The 19879-nt window shown below is 45.5% G+C and overlaps 2 protein-coding genes across 2 annotated transcripts; both read left to right on the plus strand.

Moving 5' to 3' along the window:
- The first annotated feature begins 892 nt into the window (after positions 1–892).
- On the plus strand, positions 893–6047 carry LOC120823124 (lysosomal amino acid transporter 1 homolog). Its single transcript, XM_040183223.2, has 8 exons — positions 893–1087; positions 1330–1690; positions 1774–1903; positions 2068–2155; positions 2555–2664; positions 2868–2969; positions 3688–3873; positions 4006–6047. The coding sequence occupies exons 2-8, from the start codon at positions 1488–1490 to the stop codon at positions 4120–4122; spliced, it is 936 nt and encodes a 311-aa protein (XP_040039157.1). The 5' UTR covers positions 893–1087; positions 1330–1487; the 3' UTR covers positions 4123–6047.
- Positions 6048–6447: 400 nt separating this feature from the next.
- Positions 6448–19132, plus strand: golim4a (golgi integral membrane protein 4a). Its single transcript, XM_040185555.2, has 16 exons — positions 6448–7196; positions 12005–12079; positions 12434–12483; positions 12682–12735; positions 12851–13001; positions 13583–13665; positions 13791–13874; positions 14735–14938; positions 15031–15312; positions 15722–15987; positions 16214–16290; positions 16395–16456; positions 16803–17015; positions 17138–17206; positions 17301–17390; positions 18000–19132. The coding sequence occupies exons 1-16, from the start codon at positions 6983–6985 to the stop codon at positions 18144–18146; spliced, it is 2121 nt and encodes a 706-aa protein (XP_040041489.2). The 5' UTR covers positions 6448–6982; the 3' UTR covers positions 18147–19132.
- Positions 19133–19879: the final 747 nt, after the last annotated feature.

Below are 19879 nucleotides of genomic sequence, written 5' to 3' on the forward strand. Positions count from 1 at the left end.
ATTGCCCTCTTATTTTTGAAAGTTTAGATATATGAGGTCTCAGAGTTTACAAGGAGTCATTTAATGCAGCCTGGTATAAGCTAAATGAGGTCTAATGGCTTCATGGCTGTATTCCAAAACAAATTTATCCCTAATTTGGTTTCCCAGCTCAGTCATCCTTTCTAATGTTTTGCTCGAGTGCCATGAGACTGTCTGTACTGGACTATATTGCATTTGTCAGCTACAAGTAAACGTGTAAGTCAAGTAACCCTACATTATATATATATATATATATATATATATATATATATATATATATATATATATATATATATATATATATATTCAACTATTACATCATCCATATATTTCACTCTTTTTTTTGCACTGATGAAAGTTCCATGTGATTAGAAGGTGGTTGCAGTGCTGAATCATGTGAGAGGGGGAATGTGAGAAGGGGCTGTTCCACCCATATGGTTCCACCAGGCTTTGTCCACCGGAACGGGAATCTAAAAAGCTTGAGTGTTTCCGGTGCAACAAAGGAATATTTGGCTTTCAAAATAAAGGCGAATGATTTGTCACCTGGCGTTTGGCTGGTACAACACATTCTTTAAAGAGACAAAACTATCGACTTTGCAGGATCGTCAGACAAAACAAAAATGAATTAGTAAATTAGTTACCATGCCTTACATCTCCATTATATATTCGATTTGGCTAAACTGTTCGCTGTAGCAGAATTGAAAGGAGTCGCATTGTATATGTACAGTCAATGATATGTGCCCTTAGGCCTTTGTATAAATGCGTGGTCAATATATGCAAATGAATCACGAGCTATGCTCCGTAGTATATCTTGCACAACGGTATGGAAAGACACTATCTATTATCCATGTTTTATTGTGAAAGTTCTCACAGGATGTTGTAATGTCATTCAGGATGTCTTGTCACTTGAAGTCAACCGGCGATGGCTCACATTAAGCTAGGAGCTCATCTATAGTGCTCTTCAAAGGCCAGACACATCGCTCACGGAATTTGGCAAAGACGTGGGGAAAACCTACTCAGACCCATGAACACTCTGCAGAATAACGGAGTCCATTTCGTCGTTTGAGCGGTAACCGGAAGCTAATTTGTATCTCATCTTTATGCGTTAGCATCTCCTGCTCAAGTCGATGTAGTTAAATTAGCCTTAATAACAGTGTCTTAAGCTGAAAGCAAATCAAGCTGAAATTGGAGCAGAACAAGCAACCGTCACAAAACATTCAAGTGTCTAATTAAAAGTGTCGCGATACTTGTCAAATGTTCACTGTTGTTACTTGACGCAGCTTTTCACTGTTTCTGACGTTTCTCTTACAGAGTCACATGACAAAACAAGCGCTCCCTCATCGCGTCGGGCCCGTTTGCGTTGGCTTTGGCTTTAGTTGCTCACAATTTGGGAGCAGCAACAGGAGGTGGAGGAGGAGCAGCAGCTGGAGGAGGAGGAAGACGGATCCTGCAGGTCCTGTCGTACCGCCATGGCCTCCGCTCGGTTCCCGGGGGGGAAGAGTGTGGACGTGGCCGCCAACTGGACGGCTCCAGCGCCGGGCCGGCCGGTGTGCGTCAACGGGACGCCGTGGATCCTCTACCTGTTGGAGGAGTGCGTGGACAACGTGTGGGAGTACTGCAGCGTGGTGATTGGTCTCGTATCCATGTTCTGCTTTCTGTTGTCCACTCTGCCGTAAGTAACCACACGGTGTTCGCTCGTGATGTTCGGGTTACGACCTTCCTTTTAACACGATCCACCCGTTCATTGATCTGCAGGCAGGTGTACGAGGCCTATCGCAACGGTAAAGTGGAGGAGGCCATGTCCTTCGGCTTTCTTTTCTTCCTCTTCAGTGGAGATTTGACCAGCTTCGCAGGCTGTTACCTCACCAGCCAGCTCCCCATTCAGGTAAACAGGAACCCGCCCGCTCCGCCTCGCTGTGTGTTGGTGTCTGCACCGTCGACTCCATCCATCTCGGTGTGGTCGGTCCCCAGTTGTAGTCAAATCTACTACATCTCAGTCGATATATACATATATATGTTATTTTTGTCTTTCTTCCTTTTTCTTTCCAGCTAGTCACAGTGGTGTTCTACATCTTCACTGACCTGATTCTCATCTCCCAGTTTCTCTACTATAAGATCAAGAACAGCTCCAGCAGAAGTAAGCTCTGACATTTGGTTTCAAATGACTGAAGTCTTTTCTGCTCTTGACTCAATACATTTTTTTTATTTGCATTGCACGGCAGCCAGACACCTGCTAACTCCAATATTGGCCGATGCCGTTCCAAATGTTATTTACCTGTGATAAGCGGTAACCACGGAAGCCGACGGCACATGACTGCCTAAAGGCTCGTGCTGAGACTTATCCAAGACAGCACACAGCCATATGCATCATCTAAACCAGCTCTGTTTAATGCAGTCTTTGCAGCTGCCTGCTTGCAGTGAGGTATCTGTTGCACTTGACACAATAGGCATGGACACTACAGGAGTGTCGGTTCATGTTTGGCTTTGTGTGTCTTCACTGTCGGTTGTTTTCTTTGTGTTTGTGTGGGTGGTGTAGAAAGCCCTGTGTTGAAGTGGCTGTGCTTCGCCTGGTGTGGCGCTGCTACGTTAGTCCTGCTGGCTTTACCCAAACTCATCGTGGAAAATAATGCAACTTTAGACCCTAAGGTAGGTTGATTGTGTGCCATCTACTGTATGTATTTGCACCCATGTGCGCATATATGTGCAGGTGTTTAGATTTCAGTGCTTGTGATCATTTAGGTCGCTTCTTTTTGATGCGATCTTTGTCCTTCTGTTTCTAGTGTAAGCTGCAACGTGTTGCTCCCCTTCACCTCTCTCTCTCTCTCTCTCTGTGTCCTCTTCTTCACAAGAGTCCATCTACCTCAAACTCGGTAGAAGTCACTGGCTATGTATGTGGGTACCTGGCATCTATATTCTACCTCAGCTCCCGTTTCCCCCAGCTCTATAAAAATGTAAGTGCTCAGATTTCAGCTGCGATGTGAACGTTTTTTTTGGTTTGCATGCGAGCACCTGACGGGAGATCCTGGAAAGCCTTCTCGCATAAAACTGTACTTGTATATATCTGTTACTCATTAACAAGGACTGAGTGTGTGTTTTGAGAGGGCGGTTGGGTTTGTGTGTCTGCGTATCACAGAATGTGTCCTCTGTTATGTCCCAGATGTCAGACAGTTGTGCTGTTGTGTTTGAGAGGCATTGTGGCTCTGCTGCAGATATTAATCACTGGAGGGGATTGTCTGAGACACACACACACACACACACACCCTGACTATTGTAAACCATTTAAGATCGATTTGCCCAGCGGAAATTCCCTCATGTTCCCTCAATTATGCATTCAGCCTCAAACTCTTTCTCATTATCATCGCTGGGGGCAAGTTAGTGTCATCCAGTGTGGTGAAACCTAAACAGATACAGTATGTGTATCTGTTTGGAGCAAGTAGACCGAAAGCAAATCCCTTGTTGTGGGTGAAACGGAAACCTGGCTTGTAGTAAACCGACAGGCCCAGAACTTTTCCTTTTTCTCTGAATGTGGGTTCAATGTTTTATTTTTTACATATTCACGCCAGGAGATGATGCAACCTTGAGAGCGCAGTGCACACTTGGGGAACGAGAGCAACGAGTCGTGCCGTTTGGCTCCATGAATGAAATCCTGCGATCTCCATTCTTTTGCAGTTCCAGCGACAGTCTACGGAGGGGACCTCGTACCTGTTGTTCGCCCTGGCCATGATGGGCAATGGGACTTATGGCTTTAGCGTCATCGTGGTCCTGCCTGCACTGAAGGGCTCCAAACGGACCTTCATCATCAAACATCTGGCCTGGCTCATCGGCAGCCTCGGCGTCCTCATACTTGACTTCTTTGTATCCTTTTGAATAACCAGACAGGGAAACGCGAATCAGCTACTACACTTAATTGCCTCTATTCTTTTGTTTAGGGGAGGTGACATTGCTGAGATTCTTTTGTGTTTCTGTTTTGAGCCTTAACCTTGTCAGGTGACCGCCCAGTTCATTATGTACAGGAAGAACTGCTCGGCCAAAAGCAGCAAACTACTCGGGGTCCCGGAGGTGGAGCCTCTGCTGCGTGAGGAAGTGGAACTGTCAATGTTGTAGGACGCTGAACGGACGCCAGCATTCGTTTTTCGATCCTTCTGGGATGATTGATTCACTTATGACGACTTCACAGGACGGAGACGTAGCATATGCATCGTTCTTAACTGCGGGGGGGATCGAGTCAAATGAACTATCACTTTAGAGAAATCTTTGGTCTGTTTCTCTCCTCACAGTCGAGTTTGCTTCAAGGAGATATTGTCCTGTTTATGAAAACTGTTCTTCTCTTATTTTCTTGGATGGAATAATCCTTGGGGATCATACAGCGCAAGCTTTATGGAAGAACGAAGTGCCTGTTGCACTCACACATGTTGACATGGTGAATACAGCTGGACAGGATGGCAGCATCACACGAGAATGCATCATGTGGGAAGTGAGTGTCTTACCTGACCGGTTGTTGGGTTGTCGGGGTTTTTCTTCCTAGTTGTTGTGGATGGTTAACTGCGGCTAACAGGAATTTGTCATAAGATCAACGTAGGATTATTATACTTTACGTAAGATTATTATATTTTTCCGGACATTTCTTTTTCCCGGATATTTTATAAAAAAAACCTTCCTCTATGGTTTTCGAATGACCGATTTTCTAATTCAAAGGGATTTTGTATTTCTTGACCCAAGCTTTCTTTTTTTCCTTCTTATATACAGTCTTAGAACAAATGTGTAATATATATATATAATCCATTTAAGAACTAAATTATTTTAAAATTAAGTTAATTTTGTTACTATTGCTCGGGGTTTATTTAAGTGACATTTCTTTACAAAATGCTGTTTCTCTATGTTCCTAAAATATAATCTTGCGATTGCGATGATCAACTGCTACTGTTTTCTTGCATTTGTAACATTTTATTTAACCACATTCTTTGATCAAGAAGACATTACTTTATGATAACATGTTTTCTGATGGATCTAAGAATAGGAACATTAATGGTGTAATGTTGAAGACTTGGTGAAGTGATGAGGATTAAAATTAGTTTGCACATTTAAGGTGTTTTTACTCTTAAAGCGGAAAAGATGAAATATCTATTTTTAAAATGTTTTATTCTTATTAGATGCATTGCAACTGTTCAAAGAGTGACACAAAACAAATTAATGACAACAAATCAGAGCAGAAACAAAACCGAACAAATAGGCATGTTGATGACCAGCACTTCAAGTCATTGGACGTTCACTGAGGTCAATAGAAAAACCGAACCGCTCGTCAATCTTGGGCCAAATAATACACAATGTGTGTGTGTGGTGCTGCGTAACTTTAACGACTGTACTGTACGTCTGCACTTTTCTCTACCTCATTGTTGGGAGTACACCATTTCTTTTCCTGCATATATGAATAGCTGACTTGCACATATTGCATTAAAAAAAAGGTAAAATATACAATTTTGTAGCGTTCAAACGACAATGTTTTCTTAGAGAATTACAGGAAAGTTGGTCGCTTCCTTCACAATAGCATGACTGGCTTCCTTTCTATGAGCCACTCTGCTGGATTTATGTAGATGTTTTTGTGACAACATAATGTTTATTGCAAAGGGAAAATTTATTTGCTAATATATGCAATTGGGTTCACGTCTTAATACAAACAATTTTGTTTCATGCAAATTAGTTTTGTATTGTACTTTTCCATTCCTTTTATACAAGTCTGATGTATTTTTTTTTAAGCGTGGACGGAAAATGTATGTGAATATTTTTACTGTTAACTGCAAAAGATGATGTTTTTACTTTTTGGTCACACTGTACTGCTCTTATGTATTTATTTTCTTAACTGTTCAGTCCACGTTCATTTTTTTTTCTTTTCGGATGTACTGTACATGGCCAGTTACATTGTAAATCCAGGGTCGGTATACTGGCAGTGTGTTCTGATGTAAAACCACGCTGTGTATGACAATAACTGTATCTATATTGTACAACGCTTTAATAAACTACAATATACCGTATATCCTCACTCCATGTGTTTTTTGATGAGATAGAACATTTATATCCTTGATCACTGGCAAGTCATTTCTAAAGTTAAACACATATTTTTACGTTTAATTATCTCTCCGAGGTGATAGTATTTTGAACATTCATACATCCACAGTTATTGACCAAAGTCATGAGTAATTTTAATAGTGTTTTATTCCAACATAATTTCCACGGCAATAATTCTCACAACAATTTGAATCTTTTTTTGTCACAGTGTTGTCATTTGCACGGTAACTAAACAGGGAGACCAGCAATTACGCCCCCGCTGTTTGATCGAGCTGCCCGGCGACCAATCGATCGAACCCGTTCCCTCTGAGGGCGGGAATAGGGAAATGTGTGTGGAGGGGGAGGGGGAGGGGGGGTCTTTTTTTGGGGGGGGAGGGACTTCCCTTCAGAGTTGCGCTCGGATGGCAGGCAGCTGCTCCGCTGACACGTAACTGAAGTTAAAAGGTGTCCCGGAGGCCTCGTCCCGGACTTCACTTGTTTCCCACTTTCCCCACGAGCTCTTTTTTTTCTTCTTTTAAATCGCGTCGGAAAAGTTCACGTCTTTTAAGTGGCGCGCGAGCGCGAGACCTTCCGCCTCGTTCTGCAGAGCAACGAGTTTGATGCGAAGAGAAGCGGAAATCTCAGCGGCTACTTTGAAGTCGCAGGGCGGCGGTGGGGGTTTAGAAGAGGTGGGTGTCTCGAGTGGAAGTGGCTATGCTAAAAAAATGTCTACACCCGCGAGTATCCGCGTTCTAAATCGTGTTTGCTGCCTGGAAATGCTCGGCGAGTGAGAGGAGCAGGAGGAGGAGCAGGAGGTTTCTTCACGTCTGCACCCGGGAGGTAAAAAGGCTGTTTTTCGGAAGTTTCCACCGGCAGACGTAGGAGTGAGTGAGCGCGTGCGTGCTTGTGTGCGCGCGCGTGCATGAGGGTGGGGGACCGCGGGTCCAACATGGGGAGCGGGGTGTGCTCCAGGAGGCAGCGCAGGATCTTCCAGTGTCTCCTGCTGCTCACCGTGGTCTGCGGGATGATCTACGGCGGGATGATCTCCTACGAGATGCACAAACAGCTCAAGAGGACCGAGGCCACGGCCCTGAAGTACCAGCAGCACCAAGAGGCCCTCTCGGCTCAGCTGCAAGGTAAACAACCGCCCTGACCTAACCTGTCTTTGACCTATGACCCCCCCCGTAGGTCAGCTGATCATTCGCAAAGGTTTGAGAGTTAATTTGGCAGGACCAGGTCTAATTTTTGAACAAAATTGGGATTGCACGTGCACATAGACACACACCTGGCTGCAGTCTCCCCAGGCTCACCTTATGCAGATGAGTGTCCCTCAAAGTGATGAGGTCATCCACAACGCCTGCTGCTGTCAGCGGGGGCGGGAGGAACCGAGAGGAGAAGAGGGCCCAGTCACCTCTGTCTCAGGCGAAGCGCTTACAAAGTTCTACACGGTATTGATCCAGCCAGCCGTCCTTGTTACAGCCATTATTTGGTCAATTCTTCTCTCTACGTCAACGTGCATGTCTCAGTCCCTTGTTTACACATGCTATCGGTGTGAACATATCATCTATTGGCGATTTAAAACAAGTGTAACAAATGTAGTTAAAAAAAAGTTCAATATGGGGACTGATTAAGGGCATAAGTATGATTATTACATTTAAATAAGTGGCAATAATATTGGTGTGAGGGTGAAACTACTACTTTTTAAATTAATCAAATTAAAACACTAATATCCAGTCCTTTTTGTTTTTAATTAATCTACACCCAAAAATGATTATAACTACAACTTTCACATAATTTGGAATAATAATGGACTTAACATGTTTGCTGCCATGCTTGTAAATCAGTGACACACATTCACATGACATTCTCCTAGTCTACAAAAACAAATAATACAAACGTGATGTCGCTTGAAGTAACCACCACGACTTCCCCCCTCATAACGAACGCAACGAAGAAAAGAGTTGCCGTGGTGACAGGATGTGTGGTCTTGTGCCATTGTGCCATCAGGTTAAAATTAACCGCCGGGTGCAGAGCGCTCGCCCCCACTCGGCTTCATCTATCCAGAACACCGTCTGTGCCCACACCAGGGACTCAAATCATGTGTCAGGGTTTAAGGCCTGACCCTGTTCATTTCCCGCTTTGATGCACCTAACAAGTACTCATGGGGCTGCAGCTGCAACAAGTACTCATGGAGCTGCATCCAGTACTCGTGGAGCTGCAGCCAGTACTCGTGGAGCTGCAGCCAGTACTCGTGGAGCTGCAGCCAGTACTCGTGGAGCTGCAGCCCATCACTGTCGTCGGTGATATGCTTGCATGCACGTGCTCCTGTTTGTGTTGTTGTCCTGTGAAGCCGCCCGTAACAGATGATATCGTCACGGTAGGTCTCCCTCCCGGGTGGTGGTTGTTGTTGGTGTTTAGGGCCTATGTGAGAAAAGAATCATTGTTTGTTAGATGGTTGGATGGTTTGGGGGAGGGGCGGGGTTTGGTTGTCCCACATTTAACCAACAGCTAGATGACAGAAAAAACTCCCTCAAGTAGGACAAAGTGCATCTCCCACCTCGGTTGGCCTCAAGATGAGCTGCGGCTTTTAGCCAGTTTTCAGGTCGGCGTAATACAAATGGCTCCGATTTCGCTTTTAAACAACGCTGGTGGATCCGTAGGCCAAGCGTGCGACGGTGTAACTTGTCACTTATGAACTCAACTTGTGCACCGCACCCGTACTTTCATGCTGAAGCGAATTCAGTGAATCACAAGGCCTGCGCCACTTGATATCCATGGCTGACTGCTTTCTGTGCCCTATATTTAGAGGTGGGCCATAGCTTGGAGGGGGGGGGGGGGGGTCGCCAGCTGTATTGATTCAGAGTACTCCACAGTTGTCATTTAAAAGGATTAACTGACACTTTGACCAATGTGTCCCTGGGATTTAACTCTCATTCGTCCTTCCCCACACATGCACACGCAGTATTGTTTGTAATGTCATTTGCAAAACATTGGTCAGATGGAATAATGGTGTCCGCCTCTGAATAAGTGTTAATGTAATGTGTGTTACATTTTGTGTGCCGCCACCAACTGTTTCCGTTTATTACAGCGAGCGCTCTTCTCTCTTGAGATCAAAAATTTTGCCGTCTACGCTCACAACCACACACTCAATAGAATGATAAAATACTAATTCCTTCTTTTTAGAATGTGTCAATGGGGTCTGAAAATCCCCGATCTTTCACCTTTGACCCTTCGCCTGGAAGTCCATGGTTTTCCCGAAATGCGTGTAGTTGATACAATATGTAAAGTATATTGTAGTACATCTTTCAGCTTTGGTTCAAAGAAACGCTGTGAGATAAACTTTGGCACCACTTACAGAGACACCGTAAACTTCACTGCAGACCTGATATCTGCTCCTGCATCAGCTGGTGTGCTGTGCTCGACCTGGTTGTCCAGGGGATCGCCATGTGGGAGGCAGACCACCAGTTGAAGACGGTCGTCCCTCTTTTGATCAGCAGCACATGTGTGAGTGTAGCAGGCCGGTGAAGTTCACCAGCTCACACAGCGGCCTTGTTCTCGCAGGGCCCGACGCTCCTTAAGGAACGTGCCTCGCACCGGAAAATGTTCATTCCCATTAAGCGAGGTGTGTGTGTGTGTAGGCTGGAGGGAATAGTAGTCTGTACTTTAGTGCAGGTTTTACTGCATCAGCAGGCGATGATACAGATGTGTACAGCTGAACATTTGTAAAAATATTATGTGATACTGAGTGACGGTCATTTTGAGATCGTAGTTTGCGATGTTGCAATGTTGCTTTACAATGCAAAAACGCTGAAACCAACAAACTTCAATCAAGAAAAACCTTTTAATATATTCTAATCACTCAGAATTGACCCTCCTGTCTCTGCGATGTTGTTTATAAAGAAGTCGTTTTAAATAATTCAAAATGACCCTTTTTGGACTGTAGCCTCTTTGTAGCCGCTGGCCTGCTTGTCCATGTTGTCCCCTGGAGAGTGGGTGGGCATGTGTGTGTGTGTGTGTGTGTGCTGAACTAAGAACAACATGGCCTCATCTTTGGCCCGTCTCATTGCAGTCAGGGTACAGAACCTCTCACGGGTAGAACAAAAACCTTTTCTCGTGCATGCGGCCGTCCTTGACCAAGAGAGCAAGTTTGATTCCTAAGCGCTTTCCAATTCAATGGTACAAAGTGCGTTAAGGCGCAATGTAAACAAATGCACAAGAGAAACGCCGCACAGAACATGGACCCGAAGGGTGAGTTCAGAAGAAATACACACACTTTTTGCAGCTCCTGCCTGGATGTGGTTTGTAATGACACAAAGATAATGACGAGAATCCTTTCTTTGCTGATTTACTGGAGGAAACCTTGCAGACGCGGGTCGTTTGACACCAGCTGGCCGAATGCCAGGGAGAGCTTCTGGGTTCACGTGAATCCCAAAGAAACGCGACACGGCGTCTGCGCAGGACGTGCCTCAAAGGAAACGCGCACATGGAAAATAAGATTTGTCCTAAAAGTTGAACGCTTGGGCGTTTGACAGGGCTGACGAGTAGTTACTGTTTAAAGCGGCGTCATGTATTGGTGCAGACACGCTGGAAAGAGGTCGGGTCAGATGAGAACAGACACGTCTGCATTCATTGAAAGGACACGCGTGACTCAGATTTTCCGAATACCTGCAAACAGATGTTTGGAAAGCGGGATCCTCTGCAGAGGCAAGTTTCTTTTCTCCCCCCCCCCCGAGAAGAGGCCGGACGCGGCGGCTTAGTCCTGAAGCCGTCACGGCCGGTAGAAAGGGAAGTATTCGCCGCATCGAGCAGGCGAGGCGGGAAACGTCTCTGAAGGAAACGCGAGAGGAAGTCTTTGACCTTTTGACCTCCGTCACTGGACCAGTTTAGCTACCTTGGATTTTCCTCTTGAATTGAACGTTTGTCTTTGATACGTTTTTGGTAACCGCGATAGTTTAAGCTACCGTGTGTGTGTGTGTGTGTGTGTGTGTGTTTCCTTTGGGCCTCTTCTGGTTTCTGTGTGTGTGTGTGTGTGTGTGTGTGTGTGTGTCTTTCTCCCCCTCTCGTTTCTGTCTTTAATCATCTCACTGTTCCCACATTTGTTTTTCTCTCGTCCTCCTGTCTCATCCTGCCTCATGGAATGATTACAATGCACACATGTGTTTCTAAACGTTTTTCTCTCAGAAGAAGGAACAGCCACATCATCATCAGACCCCTTCCCCTGTCCGCCTCACCTCTGCTATAATAAAATAACGGATTCTCCTTTTATATTTTATTACCTTGGTGTTGGTCCCCAGTTTCTTGTTGTGAGATAATACTTTATTTAATAATTGACACTTGTTTACCACCAAAGCGTTAATGGGAGTTCCTATAATTGTATACTGGTACGCAACATGACGCCTGGGACGTGTCTCACTGTGGGGATGCTGCTCACGATGACTAATTCGGACTTGCCCATTTTTAATGCAACAATTAACGCATTACATCTCTTCCATGATTTGTTATTCTGTCATCACTGGAAAACATCTGTGATCAAAAACAACAAATGTAAAGACTGTATTAGCCGAGGTACTACTTCCCAATAAATACTTGTATTATTTAGTAATGAATGAGGCGCCTTTTAGATCTATCAAACGCTTCAACATGACCCCCCCCTACACTGAGCCCCTGGCGCTGAACCGCACCAGTAGTATTTGTAAATACCTGTTGGGCAGCGGCGTTGTGAGGAATACCACAGCGTTGTGTCCCGAGGTCACAGCCGAGTGGAATAAACATCACACCAGCCTCCCACGCCGAGCGCAAAGCGCCGCTCCAGACGGAACGTGTCGGCGCGCTCATTGTGCTGCAGCTCTTGTTTGTTGAGTGCTTGAGACTAAACACTACACCTCTTTTGTGTTTTCTCCCCCCCCCCCCTCTCTCCGTGTGTTTGCACATGTGTTCACATCAGTGGTGTACGAGCATCGCTCCAGGTTGGAGAAGTCTCTCCAGAAGGAGAGGTTGGAGCACAAAAAGGCCAAAGAAGGTGAGGAATTTAACCTCTATGTTTAGATCCGACCCCCGAGGAATATCTCGCACAGTTTAGTAAACTATGGTGCATACAAACCTTGAGGTTATTTTTCTGTTTGACAAAGGAATCCGCTAAATAATAGTGATATGCAAAGTAATAACGATGTAAAATAAATGTTTACCAACTTTAAGGGTAACTCTGACTTACAGTGGTTAAGAATAAGTGTGTTTCTCTCAACAAAGCATCCGAATGAAGCTCATATATCTCCACCATAGTGGCATTATAACCTTTTTCCATCAAAAAATGCATCAAGTTAAAGCACAATTTTCCCCCTGGTTTAAAATGAAACTTTTTGTTTGTGTTTTCTAGATTATCTGGTTTACAAACTTGATACACAACAGTCTCTGAACAAGGAGAAGGTACGTTTCCACTCATCAAATATCGCTGACGTTTCTTCTGGTGTAAACGCTATTGCGTCTCTGTCACCCGTCCCCCGTGGTTTTAGGTCTTCTCGTACTGCTTTGCTGTTCTGCCTCTGCTATAATTCACAAACCTTATAACAATAACTGCAGAAGTAAGAAAGTTGTTTCATACCTTTTCTCTGTATGCTCAAACAGCAAGACTCCAGCAGCAGGTTCAGCTCTCTACAAGTGCAACATCAGGTGCTAAAGGTACACACATCTGTCTGTGGCCTCACCGCGCTGCACCCGTCCTCTCTTTGGGATGACGCTCGCGTCTGCTTCATGTATGATCGCGTGATGGCAGTAGTCTCCTTCTCTCCCGCAGAACCAGCACGAGGACCTGAAGAAGCAGTTCTATGACCTGCAGGAGCAGCACCAAGTGCAGAGCGAGGACCACAGCCGGCTCCTCGGCGAACACAAGGAGCAATACGAGAAGGTGCAGCAGGTCAAAGAGGTGGAAATCTCCCACCTGAAAGGTACAGGCGGCCGCACACAGCAGCTGGGCTGTTACGCACGAATGTGTCCCTTTTGCGGTGGGGCCATCGCTGTTTTGACTCATAGCATTCTGCATGTTTGACGTAGTGTTCGTGCTCTTTTTGAGACTTTTACATCAACATCCAAGAACTGTTTGGTCGTGTCAAGCCTTTCAGTGGGAATTCAGAATTATTATTTATTTATTTCGGGGTGCGTGTGTATTTTTTCTATTTGAGCTATTTGCGTTTTATTGTGCTAGCTGTTTCTAAACTGAAAGGTTTGGATTCAACTAGTGTTTTATCTCTGGAAACCTCTAAACTTGTTTCCTAAAAATATATATAAATATATATTTATACATCTATATATAGTCCCTCTGCTTCAAGCCTTAAACTGTGTTGTCAGTGCTGTTAGAAGGAATATTAATTGTTTAACTGACCGGGTTAAATAACATAATTATGAGGGGACAAAATCACAAAACACACATGGTTCACATTATTTTGAAGTAGAAGATAATTCTTGCTTCTTGTGTTGTGCTGTGCAGTTGCATGATTTCCATTCACGTGTTTGCTGTTTGTGATGGCAGATAATGTTTACAACCTGAGAGAGGAAAATAAGCAGCTGAGGAAAGCCCACCATGACATTCACACACAGCTACAGGATGAGCACGTAAGGAAACCTCTTCTATCATACAGTGTGTGCTTCAAAATCAAATATAAATCAAAATAATTTGGCCAGTTGGCATGAAGATAACCGGTTTGTCTGATCTCTTTTGGTTGCACTTGTTTGTCCAGGTTCAGCATCAGGACCTGAAGGCGTCCCACAGCCAGCTCGCACTGACGCTGGAAGACCACAAGAGTGCGCTGGCTGCAGCTCAGGTAGGACGCTTGTTGTTTATTCCAGTCACTGAATGCAACATCAGCTGACTGATGCTGAATCGCTGCATCGTGAGTCATTTATTCACGCATAGTTTTGGTCCCATCGAGTGTGCGCGAATGTTACTGCGTGGCGTAGTCAACGGCTCTAGGTGAGATTTTGACATGTAGAATGTTGGCGGTGAAGCCACAGAGACGTGGGCGGGGCTAGTGGAGTGAAACGGACAGGTGAGGGGGAGTCGGCGCTTCTGCTGTACGGTCTGTCAATAATCCGCTCTGCATTCCTCTCGGCCTGCCTTCGCCCTTTTGCTTTGACCTTCTTAATAAAAAATAAAATGGATCATTGTAGCTGACGGTCTAATCCCCTGTAGGGGAGAAAAAAAGATTTTTTGGTTGTTTTTGGGGGGTAATTAGATCACATGTTTGCTGTTTTGCCCCAAGATCGACCTTTGAAATGGCTGAATGGTTTATTGAATGGATACTCACTCACTGTCCTCTCTTTTCTGTCCGTCTGCATTTTGCTCATTTATTTTAAAACCTGTCCTGCTTTCCCTCCGGTTGGACAGACACACACACACTTGACTCTTTCTTTCACTCCAGGGGTTTGTTTTATTTAGCGCTGTCAGGGCAGTACACGGAAAGCACATTCAAGCCAGAAAGACATAATAGAGGGAGTAGAGCAGGAGAAAGAGCGAGGGGAAGACTTGAGGATGATGTATTCTAAATGTAACTCTACGTGAATGAAAAGGATGGTGTTTTTGAATGGGAACTCTTTTTTTTATCAATTTCGTTTGGCTAATTTGAGGTTGTTGCAAAATCTTAAAACGGGTTTGTGTTAAAATAATATTTCCATCCCTTTTTAGGCGCAGCTGGATGAATACAAGCAGATGAGGGAGTCCCTGAACAGGGCGCCAAATCTGAGACGGCCAGAACAAAACCCCGCCCCCCCGCAGCCACAAGCAGCCGCCACAGCAGCCGAGTCCCGTATTCATGAAGCCCAAAAGGCCACGATGCTGGAACATGCGCAAGCGAACGATCCCCGGGTCCGACAGCACACTGAGTCCAGGGTAACGTGGGAGTCTTTGGCATCATGTTCTTATTTGTTTATACTTATCAACCCAAATGGCAAAACACGCCCATCTGGTTGCTTTGTCCACAGTTGCACCATCAAGAGGAGGTGATGCCCGCCGAGGACGAGACCCACGAGTCCCACCCGACCGCATCCCAGCCGGCCGTGTCCGACCGAGAGGAGGAGGGAGAGGCTGAGAGGAGGAGGGAGCTGGCCGAGGAGGAGATGGCTCAAGCGGGACAGCCTCAGAAGCTGGAGGAGGATCCCGACCAACCGCAGGACGACCGGCAGGAGGAGGACGAGGAGGAGGAGGAAGAACCGGAACAGCCGGACGAGAACGCCCTGGACCGACAGAGACGCCAGCCCCAACCGGTCAGAACTGTGGCCGACTTCTCACTTTAATCCAAACAGGGTTAAAAAAAGGCCTTAAACTGTCTTTGATTTTCTATATCTCCACTAATTGAAAGTGACTGGAATACAGGCGGTGTGGTTGAAGCTAAAAACACAAACCGTGTAATCGTAAATTAGTTACACGTGTCCTTGTTATATCAGGTAGGCATCAACTGCTCAAATTGAAGTGTTATCATGAATCCCAGAGGAATTAAAAGTAATTACAACGTTTCCTCAGTGTTAAGTGTTCATTGTTTTACGCTCTCATTTTCATCTATTAAAGTGTCCCAAAGGACGAATTACACCTCGTCTTTGCATTCATTTCTCAAATTAGCCTCTTCATTCTTGCTCTACATGTCGGTATTTCGCATTTATTTGTTTTCTCAAAAAGGGCCCCCATCCGGGGGAGCAGGAGCCGCACGCCCAGGTGGAGCGGGCGAAGTCGGCCTACGAGCAGCAGCAGGAGCAGCAGCGGCTGGAGGCGCAGAGGGCGGAGGAGCGCAGGCAGATCCAGATGCGCCAGGAGGCCCTGAAGGTCCAGAGGGACAAGGTGCTGAAGGAGAGGGATGAGAGGCGGAGGCAGGAAGAGGAGCGGGAGCAGCAGCAGCACCGCGAGGCCGACAGGCGGGAGCAGCTGCTGAGGGACGAGCACCAAAGGTCAGATTTTGGATCGCATCAAATGGTGCGTTAATGAGACTGGCCTTGCGTGGAGGCTTTGTTTCGGGGGGGCGGGGCGTGCGGACAGACACATTTTCTATGCGCGTGTGCAGAAACGCACCAAATTCAACATTCACCACCGCTAAATATCAATAACCCAAAAGAACGCTGCCCAAGAGCTCCGTCCTTCGCTCTTACCGGCTTGTCCTATGTGTGCTGTCATCAGAAAAAGGAGCGATTATGAGAATATGGACAATGATATTGTCCAAGGAGAAGAAGACCGGCACACAGGCGGTGAAGAAGGTGAGACTCCCGTAAAATAAAACCTTTAGAATCCTGTGCATCATTTTAGCGGTGAAATCACGTGAAATGTGCTCACGGGGGGAATTGTTTGTGTTTGTTGACAGACGCTCACATGATGGAAGAGGAGGATCAAGAGGAGGATCACAGAGTGCCGCCACACAAGCAGGTGACCGTCTGCCCATCCGTCTGTCGGCACACCTGTGCTCCACACCAGCGTATCATATGTCATGCATCCATTCGGCCATCCATCCGTCAGCAAATCGACGCTTTCTCGTCTCCCCACTATCCATCTTCCACTTCCCAGCCACTGCAGTGAGCTGTTGAAGCTTCTGAATACCAAACAGGATCATTACTGCATCATTAGAGTGCAGTAAACTGCAAAGTCAGTTGGATCATATTCAGCCATGAATCCTCCTCACTACTGCTTCCTGCTGTAGTACTCTTGAGCTAACATTTACACACTGCTGCACCTCTCGTTTACTTTGATTTCGGTGTCCTTTAACTCTCTGCAGGGTGGTGGAGAGCTGGACCCTGAGGACGACCCCAACAACCAGGGAGAGGACGAGTTCGAGGAGGCCGAGGACGATCGGCCGCAGCACAAGGTCCCACGGGTGGAGAAAGAGAAGGAGGAGGAGGAGCTGGTGGAGGAGGAAGAGGAGCCGGCGGCGCCTGCCCAGCACAAAGACGCTCGGCCCGAACAACCGGCCGCCGAGGAGGAACTGGTGGTGAGCGAGGTGGCGGGGGTGGAAACACGCACACAAACACGATGAGAGAGAGAGAATAAACCTCAGCGTCTCGGAAGGTAAAAGACCTTCAAGCTGTTTTTGAACTTGTGTGATTTGTGCAGATGGCCGGAAACCCCGACCAGCAGGAAGACACGCTGGATGACCAGTACCAGGAGGGAGGAGAGGACGACGTACGTGACACCGCGTACATATTGAGTAAAGCAAAGAGATGAGAGGGAGCTGTTTCTGGTGTAATTCTCTCTTCTCTTTGTTGGTGTCCCGAAGGTCCAGGAGGACATCGCAGCTGGACAAAGGAGAGAGGAGGAGGTGGTGGAGGAAGGAGAGGATCCCTATAACGAGGAGAACATAGAACAGGTGGGTTGTTGACGTCTGGCTGTCAGTGTGTTTTATTTCCTGTGCATGTGTGTGTGTGTGTGTTGTCTTCTTGCCTCCCACGTCCAGGTGGGGATCAGATATCGCCGGTGTCGGGTCACTACCCGAGCTCGGTTTCTTTCATACAAATAGAAAAGAGGAACTCTCTTTAAAAGAAAATTTAAAAGCCCACAAACATTTTCTGATTTTTTTTGACCAACACTGGTTCGGTCTTGATGATATTTCTAACGAATAACGAGTGATCTGATGAAGATTAGTGATGATCATCAGCCCAACTTGCTGATGGAGAGTGACATTTATTTGCAATGCCTAGTTTTCAGCCCACTTCTTGAACCTGCTTTGATGGAAACAAATGATGTTTCTCAGTCGAGCTTATTCCTCGTGGTCTTGGTCTGTTTCTTGGACTCTGTGTTGCATTTCCATTTATTTACAAAAGAATAGAATAAAAGCCTTTTTGCAAGGCCTACTTGGTTGTCTCTACTCTTAACGTGTAAAATGGGACGTGATGAAATGTAACACGCGCTGAATCAAATGGAAACGATATGCGGTGCCCGTTAAGTGGTCTTATTGTCTGCTTGTGACTCGCTCCAGGGCGACGTGAAAACGCAGGACGGTCCGAGACAGGAGGGCGATCACAGAAAAGAGGCAGAGAACAACGAGGAAGAGAATTACGAAGAGGAAGACGAGGAGATGGAGGCGGGTCGAGACAAGGGAACCAATCGGAGGGCAGAGATGTAGGACGGACGCAGTGCGTTTAGAGCCTGTCAGGTTCTTTCTTTCACTTGTTTCCCCAGCAGGAATAAAACCAGCCATCCATTCAGAATGCCAGTTAGGAAAATTGCGGATTTTTTTTTTCCGCAAGATAGGATGCCGTTGCGAACCCTGCAGGGATGGAACTGAGTCTGTGGAAACGGACAGAATTTGCCTGGTGGGAATCGGATGTGTACTGTATCTTTTTTATTTTGTTCAGTCAACCTGATTGCCGGCCTGGTTCTGTTTTTTTTTTTTTTTTTTTTTAAGAGCAGTCAAGCGGAGAATGTTGTCGTCTTTGAGTATGTGTAATGAAAGCAAAGATAAATTATGTTATTCTGATCTCATCGTGTTCAGGCCTTTTTATATATATATATATATATATACTGTATATATATGTTTTATGCAAACCGCTGTATACTTTATAGAGCTCAACTTTTAATCTTGCATTCCAATCAATCCAGTCGTTTTCTGTTATTTATTTTGACAATTGTAAGGAAAAAAGAATTGCAGCTAATGGTTCTTTTCCCCGAGTGAACTGGCGTGTGTCATAATGGCTTTTACCAGCTATCCGAAGCAATCATGGGATTATTTTCACTGGATTTTGCCGGTCAAAGAGACATTTCTGGTGAAGCTGTGGCGTGCTGAAAGTGTCACACTGACCCGTGCGTTTCTCTCTAGCTCTTGGTCATTTTACATTAGGAAAAAAAAAAAAAGTTAATAGGACAGGAGAGATGAGGGTGTGCAAGTTGCATCAGCGAAGCCTTAAATAGAGGTTTCATGTTGACTGCTGTTGTAAATACAACTCACAAATATAATGCAGTTTCCTGCCAAACCCTTTTTCTACTGTGCAATGTTATAGCAGAGAAAATGCTTGTCCCACCAGTTATATTTGATACAAGAAGTGGGATTTTGATTGCATTAAACCTCAAGTGCCAGCTCAACGGTGTCTGTGGAATAAAGATGTCAAAGGATTTGTTGTCTGATGCAATTTGATGTTGCCAGGATTTATTCTGTAGTGAAAGGGGGAATCTACCTGAACACGCTAAGATTAATACTGATGACAGCAAAGTATTTGTTTTAACCACTACTGTTTATTTCTTCCACTTTTTAAAATGAAAATCAAGAAAAAGTCCATTCAAGGGATTTTATATTACAGCAGAATAGTTACTTAAAAGACTACATTTAAGATTGATTGTATATTATCAGATATAACACACGGATAAAGCTCCTTTTTATATACATTATGTATATTTACAAATATGTGACCTCGTCTGTCTCCAGACGCTTGTTCGGTTTGCTATATTTAGTTAGATCTGGTCTGCAGTAGACGAGGCCTCTATTGTAACACACGCATGTTGAGTTGCATCAGGCAGAAAAAACCTCATTGAGTTCACGTGTCATGGCAGCTCTGTTGGTCACGTGTGCATCGTCCCGAGTCTGAATCCTCTCACTCTCCCTTCTTTACCCTCCAGCGAGGTGAGACGATAGTCTGCAAACCCGCTCACGTGGGAAATGAACCGACAAATTGGGATGAAATGAAAATCCCCTGAGGGGGGGGGGTTGAGTGAGCGGGCCGAGCAGCCCTCTGATAAAAAAACATACGTCCATGTCACCCGGTCTCCATCAAATGATCCCTTTGTCTCCTTTTCTCCTCTCGTCCTTCCTCTGCTTTCTCTCCGTCTCCTCCCTCTCTCTTTCCCCGCCCCCTTCATCATCAT

This window comes from Gasterosteus aculeatus, chromosome 1, assembly GCF_964276395.1.
Source record: "Gasterosteus aculeatus chromosome 1, fGasAcu3.hap1.1, whole genome shotgun sequence".
Classification (NCBI taxonomy): domain Eukaryota; kingdom Metazoa; phylum Chordata; class Actinopteri; order Perciformes; family Gasterosteidae; genus Gasterosteus; species Gasterosteus aculeatus.

What these genes read in the sequence shown, in the direction of transcription:
- LOC120823124 (XM_040183223.2), top strand. Translation starts at nt 1,488, where the DNA reads ATGGCCTCCGCTCGGTTCCCGGGGGGGAAGAGTGTGGACGTGGCCGCC. An exon ending in TTTCTGTTGTCCACTCTGCC is followed by an intron (nt 1,691 to 1,773) that starts GTAAGTAACCAC and finishes ATTGATCTGCAG; the next exon opens with GCAGGTGTACGAGGCCTATC. An exon ending in CCAGCCAGCTCCCCATTCAG is followed by an intron (nt 1,904 to 2,067) that starts GTAAACAGGAAC and finishes TTTTCTTTCCAG; the next exon opens with CTAGTCACAGTGGTGTTCTA.
- golim4a (XM_040185555.2), top strand. Translation starts at nt 6,983, where the DNA reads ATGAGGGTGGGGGACCGCGGGTCCAACATGGGGAGCGGGGTGTGCTCC. An exon ending in CACAGCTACAGGATGAGCAC is followed by an intron (nt 13,666 to 13,790) that starts GTAAGGAAACCT and finishes TTGTTTGTCCAG; the next exon opens with GTTCAGCATCAGGACCTGAA. An exon ending in CCGCCGAGGAGGAACTGGTG is followed by an intron (nt 17,016 to 17,137) that starts GTGAGCGAGGTG and finishes TGATTTGTGCAG; the next exon opens with ATGGCCGGAAACCCCGACCA.